This window comes from Phalaenopsis equestris, unplaced genomic scaffold, assembly GCF_001263595.1.
Source record: "Phalaenopsis equestris unplaced genomic scaffold, ASM126359v1 Scaffold000002, whole genome shotgun sequence".
NCBI lineage: Eukaryota > Viridiplantae > Streptophyta > Magnoliopsida > Asparagales > Orchidaceae > Phalaenopsis > Phalaenopsis equestris.
The window spans coordinates 1,684,740-1,695,576 of NW_018164444.1; the positions used below are offsets into that span (position 1 = coordinate 1,684,740).

General features: G+C 31.9%; 2 protein-coding genes across 2 annotated transcripts in view; one reads left to right on the forward strand and one right to left on the reverse strand.

Annotated features, from left to right (window-relative positions):
- LOC110032648 (cytokinin dehydrogenase 3-like) overlaps positions 1–10,837 on the forward strand; it is a 54,655-nt gene that overhangs the window by 3,970 nt on the left and 39,848 nt on the right. The window lies entirely within an intron of this gene.
- Positions 1,208–2,985, reverse strand: LOC110032665 (ethylene-responsive transcription factor ERF118-like). The gene is made up of 2 exons (XM_020736369.1): positions 2,587–2,985; positions 1,208–2,510 (listed from the first exon to the last, which is right to left on the reverse strand). Exon 2 carries the CDS (start codon positions 2,284–2,286, stop codon positions 1,450–1,452), a length of 837 nt encoding a protein of 278 aa, XP_020592028.1. The 5' UTR covers positions 2,287–2,510; positions 2,587–2,985; the 3' UTR covers positions 1,208–1,449.

Below are 10,837 nucleotides of genomic sequence, written 5' to 3' on the forward strand. Positions count from 1 at the left end.
ATTATAAATTTATGCTAATTTTATTATTTTTCTTATATTTACTTAATTTTTATTCTTTGTTTAAGAAATTTCAAATTACAAATTTATAAATAATTCAAGCTAAAAATAAATTACAAACAAATTGATAAATTTAAAACTAACCAAACACACCATTCATTCACATCAAATTCAAATACAATTCAATTTTCAACGAACAATTTTTTGAAAGAATTGAATACGTTTATATGATGATGTTGGTTAAGTTTTGAGTCATTTATATCCTACCATGCAAATACACTTTTGATAAAAAATATGTACTTTAATCTGGGTCTGCCACGTGTATAGACACTCACCTAAAAATTAAATTATTATTTATATCCTACCATGTCAATTAAATTTATCAAAAATACCACTCATCAATATATATATATATATATATTTGATTAGTAGTATTTTGGACCCAAACAAGTCGAACAAGAACGAACAAATTTTTGTTCGTGTTCGGCTCGTTTACTTAACAAACAAGTCGAACACGAGTTTTTTAACAAGCCGAACATGAGTTGTTCGCAAACAACGAGCCGTTTTGACAGCCTAATCCTGGCGCAATAACTTTTCCTTGGCAACATCCCAAACACATTTAAGAAAAATAATATTTTATTTAAAAATTATACCTATTTATTCAACATGCCACCCAATTTTTTTGCTCATGATATATTTCTCGCCATGGACATATTAATTTTCATAAACTAATGTTTAAATTTACTTATTTTTGTAAAATTTTTAATGATTTATTTATTCAACTTATAAATATATTTGTTATAAAACTTTATCATATATATATATATTAATAATTTTATTTATATGGATAAAATTTATTTATTCAACTTATAAATATGTGTTATAAAACTTTATCATATATATATATTAATAATTTTATTTATATGGATAAACACGTGTATCCTACATTGGCAATGTAATTCACCCCCATTGCTCTCAATTATATCCCTAACCATTATGAAATACATTAATTATCATGTAATTAATAACATTAATGAAAACCTAGTATTTATTAATCATAATAAATTAACCTATTAAATCAAGTTCATGAATTAATTAAACAAAACTAAAAAAATAAAATATTATTATATTTACGCTAAACATTTACTGAAATAAAAAATTAATATATTAAAAAAAAAACATTCGATTCATATAATTTCAACACCCACAATTGGGAGAATTACAGAAAAATCCCCAATGGGCAGCTCTTATTACAATTAATAAGACCTGGTCAACAAAACCCATGGAAACTCCTCCCAAAATAAGCTCAAAACATCAAATTTTACCCCGCAAAGATGACAACTCACTACTTAAATAAATTACACACAAAATATAATTTTACTATTTATACTCTCACAAATTCATGTAAATATAAATGCGAAAAATAGGGACTAATCTGCAAAATTTCCACTCTCAGTCAAGAAAAGCCAAATCGCCGCCGTCGAATTGCGGTGCCCAAAGCGGAAGGTCATCAAGTCCGACGAAATCGTCGCCGAGATTTCCGACGAGAAACTCGTCGGAGTCAGCGCCTGTGAAACAGAGGTCCAAATCCGTCAGCTCCATGTCTTCAAAACGATCCACCTGCGGAGCAGGGAGAAGTTCTGAAGGCTTCGCCGTCGCCAGAGTCTGTTGAACGGAGACGTCGAGAACGGAGGAAGGAGAAGCGAGGGATAGAGTACGTTCTGAGATGTAGGAGGAAGAGGAGGAACACGGCGGCGTGGTGGACGAGAGCTTGAGGCCAAGCTTCTCGGCCTGGATGCGCGTGAATGCTTCTCTGTAAGCTTTGGCAGCTTCTTCAGCGCTATTATAAGTGCCGAGCCATTTACGAACTCTGCGAATAGGGTCGCGGATTTCTGCGGCCCATTTTCCCCATCGCCGCTGACGAACGCCTCTGAGATGAGGGGAGGAGGTGGAGGGAGTGAGTCGCCGTAGTTTCAAGGGTTTGGGTTTTTTGCGGGTTTCGGGATTACAGACGGGGATGGAAGCGGAAGAGGAAGAGGATATGGGGTTGAGACGGATAGGAAGGAGGGAGATCTCATGGACAGTGCGCTTTTTGAGGTGATGATCAGGGAATATATCGTCGTCGTCGTCGCCGCCAGAAGAATCGGTGGCGTCGGGATCGTTTAACAGGACGCGGATCGTTCTTATGGGCTTCGTTTCGAATTTCTGGAGGGCGACGATGGAGGATTCCTTGTTTTTCTTTCCTCGAATCGTGTTAAGGCTCAGGAGTTGCCTCTGAGGCTCCGGCATCTTTAATTACTCGGCAGAAATTACAGCAACGCAGCAGAATGATAGAAGAAGAACAAAAAAAAACTGAAGAACAAAACTGACGTTCTCGAGCAGCGTTGATAGCCCGATCTCGTGATTTCAGCCCAGATCTGAGGTGTCAGCTTAGGGTAGCCCCCGGAAAGAGGAAGAGGAAGATGGTCGGATCTATATGTAAAAACCCAAAATACTTCACTCCAAATCCAGGCCTGTAAAAAATCATGAGATCAAAACTACTACAAACGGAATCGAAACTCGCATCAAACCCCAAAAACTGATGACTACCTGGAAAAAGGCAAGCTCATGGATACGTTCTTCGTGCCCGCCAGCCTCCGTTGCATAAAGAAAAAGAGACAGAGGATCGGCCTCCAGCCGATCAGAACAAAGCAGCTAGGTCGCAACAGAGAAGAAGACGATGATCGGATCTTGAGCTTCTTAACGCTGCTGTCTTCTTCACCGGCAAAGAGGCGAACAAGCTCGACCGACATAAATCCAAAGCTATCCCCAATCGGAAACCCTAGAACTCCGGCTCTTCTCCGGTCGCCGCTCCGCCCGTCTTCCACCCCGGCTAAAACCCTAGAGAGAGAAGAGATGAGGGTTTTAAAGCCAACAACGCACGACAGCAGATGAGAAGCCGATGGTTCTGCTTTCTCGTCCTTTCTGTATTCCCCGGATATTTCTCCTTCTCTACTATTTTCGTATAAATTCGCAATTATATTCAAACCCCTCATTAATTATAAATTTATGATATTTTCCAAAAAAATTTGAAGGATGATAAATTTGCAAAATTATTATTGTGATAAAAGGAAATTAAAAAAACTGACAATATTAGATCAAAATATTTTTAATTTAAATTTGTTAAAATTTTATTAAGACATTTTAATATAAATTATAGATGAATGAATTAAAAATTTAGTCAAATAACTCTTATTTAAAGGAAAAATCATTGATTATCAAATAAGTAAAAAAATTATAATTAATTATTATTTTTACATATTTTTTATTTTATTTTAATCTTAACAATTTTAACAAATGATGTAAATTATTTTATTCGAATTAAATGTCTTAAAATTATATAATTTTAATTTTATGTATAAATTTAAAATAATGAAATAAAACAATTCTTATTTATGTACCTATTAAATACTTAATTTATTATATTTACGTTTATGGCTCTTATTATCTTAATGATTTCAAAAATATATAGATGAAAGGATATATTTTATTTTAAGAAAATTTTAAAATAAAATTGTTATGCTATTTATAATTAAATCTATTTTTTAAAAGCAAATATTCAGATAAATTTTATGGTTATTGGATGATAATTATTTGAAATTTTAAATATTATTATTATTATTATTTTTTTTTTTTGGCAAGGAGAGCATTCGAAATTTAAATTTAATATCTTAAAATATTTTATTTTTTTAATTAATATGCATACAAATTTGAGCACATATTGAATAATTTTATTAGAATGTCTTATTAAAAACCTTATTATTCAAATAAGTGAACCATTTTTCCAATAAAGTTGGCCGGAAAATTTTGGAGCTCCATTAATATTAAATAATAATTAATGAAGTGGGGGAGTTTAGCTGGCAGGCACTCGAGCCTTGTGATTCCTAAATTGCAGTCTCAAGGGTAGAAATGCAATTGCAGATGTTTCGTCATAAAAAGTGTGAACAGCCTTTAATCGCATGCGTGGTAGATTTTTTATTTTACTCCTTTTTTTTTTCTTAGAAAAAAAAAGTAAAAATATTAAGATTAAATTTTATGTTTAACATTTAAATTTTGATATTTATATTTATAATACTTAAAATTTCGACATTACTAAAAATAGTATTTTTACTAATTTTTTTCAAAGTCCAATACAACTTTTTATGCATATCTTTATATCACTATTATGAATATAAATATCAAATTTTAGGTGTTAGTTATTGTTGAATGCAAATATGTCTGGGAGATAAGAATTGAACACATCATAAAGGAGGAGAGGTTAGAAGGTCGAGTAATGAACCGCATAATTGCGTGATCTTTATTTATAGGAATGGGATGGGAGTCTGAGATGAATTATGATCGGATGGGGCCAGAAGACTGAAATGGCTTCCAACCAGACGGATCCAGGAACCCTTGACAATTCCTACCCAGCTCTTATGGACCGAACGACCATAAACTAGAGTTTCGAGGGAACTGTCAATAGCCCGATTTGATTGAAGAAACATTGTTAATTTCGCCTGCGTGAGTCTTATGCTGGCAGACTTAAGGAGAATAGTAGAGTTTTATCCGTTTTTCTTCTAGCCTGTAGACTTGTTAAATGAAGTCTATTTGCAAAAATATACACAAATGAGGTTCTTTAAATCCTATTGAAAATGGCAAGGTGAGGAAATGCAAAATCATTAATTTCATTGCACTTAAAACAATAGAACGCAATTAATAGAACAGTAAACATCAAATTTAAATGCATTTAATATATAACAATATTGAGATATCATTAAAAGAGACATTGCCACAAATGACGAATCAGATGGGTGATAGTGATAGGGTTTGGAATATTCATTGTTGCAGTTATTGACTTTAGGCTTTAATGTGTGAAAGAAGATCTAGATACGTCCCCCTCTATTTCTATCTATAACACATAAACTTCAATTTTTACATGCATGTCCTCTTACCTAACATATGCATAAAGAGGTATATTTCACCTTTTAAGTAGTGGGAATTTTGGTGCGATAGATGAAGATTTTAAGTGGTATAAATGTAAAAAATAAAATTTATGCATTGAATGTAAATTGCCTAACTTGTAATTGATATTTAGTTCATATTTTGACTTTGGGCATTGCTATAAATTACAATGATCATAAGTTTGGTCAGCCTAAGACATTTTTAAGAGAAAATATTACATTATAAGTCATGATGTAGTTTCATGTGCGGATGGTAGTATTTAGATGTTATTGATAGTATTGTGATGTTATTTTTCCAAAATAACATCTCCAATAACATCATGCACAACTAATTCGGATGTAGATCGTTCAGATGTAATATTCTTTCCAATTTTAGCCCTTCTTTTGTACTTTTATTGTCATTTTCTTATTTTAGTAAGTCGAGCTTTAATAGAAAATAAGTTAAAAATTAGTGGTTTGAATTGGCTTCAAATCTGAGCCTCATAATTTGAGAGAGAGCTCTCTACCAATCTTTCTATTTACATGAATCAAATTTGATAACCTCAAATAAATATAGTCTTATATAGTTATATTGCCCTTTTTCTCTCTAATAATATTTTGATTTTGTTGCCTTGCTACATAGTGGGCATAAGTCGTTACATCAAATGAATTAAACATCTTATTATTTTATTGTATTTTATTTCCTAGTGATTTCTTTTAGCAAATCCTCCTCATTGGTATATCAAGCCATGCCCATCATAAACACAAGTCTAATAACCCTATTATTTTTCAAGAACTTATAAAAATTCTGTAGATGATTTAAGATTCGTTTGGGGCAGTTTATTTAGTGTCGTGATGTCTCGAAAATGCACCTGACCTGTTCAAAACGCTTGAAACAGACTTTTCCAAAAAAAAAAAAAAATTTACAATAGCCACTGCGCCTAGTTTATCAGCAGATTATTTTTAATCAGCTTACCAGCAGATTATTTAATAAGTTGCAGCTGCCCCAAACATACTCTTAATGACATCTGTCACGTGGTAGTTAGCTTTTGATTATTTGTTTAGAAACTATGAATATTATATGATGTGCGATGAAATATTAAACAAAATAAAGATTTATATGATATGATCACGAAGTATGAAAAAAGTTAACGTACTTCTTCAAATAATAAAAAAAGAAATTATGGAATTTGTTGTGTAATTTACTAATTGTCAGCTATTAATTATATTTAATTACAATTTTATGAATAGTGTCATGCCACGTGATAGCCATAGGATGTGCTGGAAGCCATGCGCACCACTTAAATTTCCCAGCCTTATAAAATAAAGTGGGTTTATTAGTTCTAATATTAGGGATTCAAAAGGGTGAAAGTGCATAAAATTTGAACTTATAAATTTAATTTAGAATATAAATAAATTAAAAGTTTAAGTTACTTAAATCTCTGTTATGAAAATAGTTAAGTATTAAGTAATTCCAAACAAGGGGATTTACATGTAGGGCTGTCAAAAAAGCTCGTTGTTCGCGAACAGCTCGTGTTCGGCTAGTTAAGTAGCTCTTGTTCTTCTCGTTCATTAAGTAGACGAGCCGAACACAAATAAGTATTTAAAGCTCGAATTATAAACGAGCCGAACATAAACAGCTCTTTGTTCGTTCATGTTTGGCTTGTTTTAGCTCGAAATTTAATATATATATAATTATTAATATAAAAATATATTACATATATTATTTATATAATAATATATTATATATATTTATATCTAAGTTTAAATCATAACATCTCGTGTGTTAATGTGGTTAGTGTCTTTTTTTATATACATTTGGTCCAGGTTTGAATCCCACACTTTACATCTATTCTTTTCAATTTAATTTTTCCGAGCCAATTTCAAGCCAAACATGAACACACTGTTCACGAGCCAATTTCGAACGCGAGCTATTTCTTACGAGCTTGCTCAAACTCGGCTCGTTTACAGCCCTATTTACATGCATATCTCCCAATTCTTAATTCCAAACAGTGGAGTATACGATGAACAATTAATAAGAATTGAGGGCATGTTTTTAATAAAAAAAATAATGTAAAATTTAATTACAATTAAATTTGAATTCATCAATAATATGATATTTCTTCCTAATAAAAAAATATAGAATTGAATTTATGATAATTTAGAATTAAATATAATTATATTTAGTTGGAAAACTAATGTCTTATATAATGCAGACATTATTAAATGCACCAAATGTCAACTTATGAAATCATGTACATTGATTTAATATACATATAGATGTGGTTAATGCAATGTCCATTAAATTCTTATGAATAATTCTACACGTATCGTCATTAAGTCTGACAAATATCCTTTGGCTATGTTATGACTTATTTTTAGCCACGTGTTTAGCAATTATTGTTCAAGTATCACATATTTTTATTGTTAAGCTTATTTTAGAACTCAAATATATTTGAATTCACATTTTGGTTAAATAGCACTTACCAAATTCAAATTTAGCAAAATAAATCATGTAAATTTGTCGACCAATCCGAGTTACTAAATCCGAATTTATGTCGAAAAACATATGAAAGGAGATAATATTCGATTTAACGGAGCACGGGATTTAAATTTCATTGAATTTACGTTAAATTCATCGCTAAATCTTGTTAAGTTCATGCGAGCAAAGACCCTTAAATACATGTAGAGTTAAATTAAATTTGTACCACCAAAGCACAAAAAACAAATTAAATATAAGATGAAAACTTTCAAGATAATTACAACGAACATTAATATTAAAATTTAAAACGATTCAATATATGGTGTGTGGCTCCTAACATGCTTTTTGAAACAACGGGTGTGTTTGGGGCGGCTGTAATTTATTAAATAATTTGTTGATAAGTAGTTTATCCTGAGAAGTTGTTGATCTGCAGATTATCCAGATAAGTTCGATGTTTGTTTGAGGGAGCTGTTTGAGAACAACTGAATTTTACATGTTTCTAGATAAATGATCATTCCCCCTATTAATTAATATTTTTTTTTGCAACAGAACTGTCTTGACAATATAATTAATACTACAGGAATAGAAAAATAATACAAAACAGTTTAACAAAATAAGATACATTCTTCTCTTAGGAGCAAGTATCAAGTCTGATAAAATAAAGATAAATATTATTAAAATGACAATTAAAATATTAATTCTAAAATCTTGACGACGTATGTCATGAGTTGCACTATCTTTTTGGTATACCATCTAACCTCGATCACTTTCGGCAGTGCAATCTTCCTGACTGTCCGCCCGTCGGAGGAAGTCGCACCTCTTCGAGACGCTCCGCGGGCAATCGTAGAACTGTCTCTCTTAGCTGTGTGCCCGACGTGACGTCAGTAAGGAAGCTTGTAATTCGCAGTAAAATAGCACACTACAGAGGTCCATAAAATTCTGGAGCTCATGTTCACCACATACCCAACCATCATAAGCTTTTCAAAAATGAATGGAAACATAAAATTTATCATTCCAGAAACCACCGTAAGAACAAAAGTTACTTGCACAAACTCAAATCCAAAAATTGCACAACACCATAGCAGATAAATAAGAATTGGCAAATCACCACACACCCAACCATCACAAATGAAAACGGCTGGCAGACACCACGTCGTCATTTACTGAAGCGATTATTGCGTGCGGAGGGGGCACACAGAGCTGCGTGCGCCCTCTGAACATCGCGGCTGTGTGACAGTGGTCCCACTGTCATACACCCGCGATGTGCGGCTGTGATCGGAGGGCACGCGAGGCTCTGTGTGCGCCCTCTGCATCTAATAATTAGACCATTTACTGGCATAATATGTCGAAAAATTGAAAACGGGACATTTACTTGCATAACTCAAATCCCACTTGTAATACCACATAATTTTTAATTTTTTGACAGGTGTTAGAGCTAACATAGAAAACGGGACATTTACTTGCATACCACATAATTTTTAAATATTTATATATCTAACACCTAAACTTTCATATTTACCAACATGCGGCTCAAATTTTTGACATACAGACCCCTGCCACAGAACCCTGCCACTAGTACTCTTACTAACCATTTATATATGAAACATATTTTCATTTATAGATTTTAGTTCTAAAGTGTGATCCATTCTGTCTTGCAGCTCTAAATATTCGATCGTGCGCTCTCTGATCACAGCCGCGCATCGGGCGGTTGTGATCGGAGAGCCCACACAGATCTATTTGTGCTCTTCGCACGCAATAATCGCTCGTCCTGCGGGGACTTAATATTTTTTTGCCTGATGAGATCTAGAAGACAATTTTTGTCAATCATCCATTAAGATTAGACCACAATGAATAAGGAGGTAAGAGAGGAAAGTTAACTAATTTATTTATATGATATATTGAACAAATGGAAGGTTCCTCAAGATTGTGAAAATCAATCTCGAAGAATTAAATGTTCATTATTCAATAATTCAATGGGAGTTGAATCGAAAAATATAATAAATATTCCAATTATTTTAATATAATTTAAATAATAGAATAATAATAATATATTAATATCTATTTCATGAATTTAAAAAAAAATATTTTAATTTAAGATAATACTTTTAAATATTTTAAATAATATTCTAAATAAAAAATTTGAAATTTGATAATTTTTGTTTTTTATTTAAATATCTTTTGTCTTAAAATTAAAAGGCTAAAATTGAATAATATAATAACTAGACCGGTTTACCCCATTTCCGACCAATTTAATCATAGTTTTACTAAAAAACTGTTATTAATTTGGGCTGAATTGACTGAATCACCTGTTCATGGTCGTTAATTGAATCACCTGTTCATGGTTGAACCGACCGATCTGACCTGAATTTTAAAACCTCGAATCATCATTTTGTAACTAGTGTTGAATGGAGAAGCTTACTTGAATTTAAGTTAAGATGATGAAAATATTAACTCCAAAGGTCGTCGCCAACAATCATCCCTAATTATTTCAACAATTTTCTAGCAAAAAGAGATTTGGGATTATCTTCATAAATAGATATGTAAACCTAACAATTTGATTGGCTATGCAAAACATTTTCTCAAGTTTTTTGACTCTCTATAAATGACAAGATTTAATTTAATTAATATATTAGGTGTCATATGAAAGATATTTGCATTAAGTGGAATCTTATTAAGTTGAAAAACCATCATTAGTGATACATAAATGTGCTTATAATGCATATTAATATGTATGTAAATTGAAAAAAAATAGGACAAATTATTGAGATATAACTGGCACTACAACTGTCATGATTAAGTACCCATCCCTTACTTTTGAGTCTTTGTTTTTTCTAAAAGCCTACTTAAATATAAAAGTAATAATATACTCAACCCATTTTGTGCACAATGCAACATGTTTTATTTATCAAGAAGCTCAATAAAGTTTATCTCCCTATGGTGTATTTAGGTTGGCAGTATTGTACTGCGCCGAAGTTTTTCCTGTTTGACAACATTGTGTTTTACCTGCGTTCTCAAAAAAGCTACAGTTGAAAGCTGTGTTTTCCTACCAGATCCGGCTACATGTGGTTGCTGTTAGAAAACTGAGGTAAGAATTTTTCAATAAGGAATTTTTTGGTAAAGCCACCACAGGCTTTTGAACACCAGTTTTTCTCCTCAACAGCTTCACCACTGCTTATTCAAACATACTCTTAAAGTTATAATGAATTATCCAGAGCACAAATATTTGCCTACCTCAAACTGACATATTCAGCAACGTATTCATGCCTCATTGCTAACTTCAAACTCATCACAATCAATTCCACAATTAATTATAATAAATTTTCTAAACATTTTATTATAGATGTTCTCCCATTTGATCAATTTACTTATATTTGCATTAAGAACCCAAATTAATTAATTA

Coding starts and splice junctions, on each gene's coding strand:
- LOC110032665 (XM_020736369.1), bottom strand. CDS start 2,286: ATGCCGGAGCCTCAGAGGCAACTCCTGAGCCTTAACACGATTCGAGGA.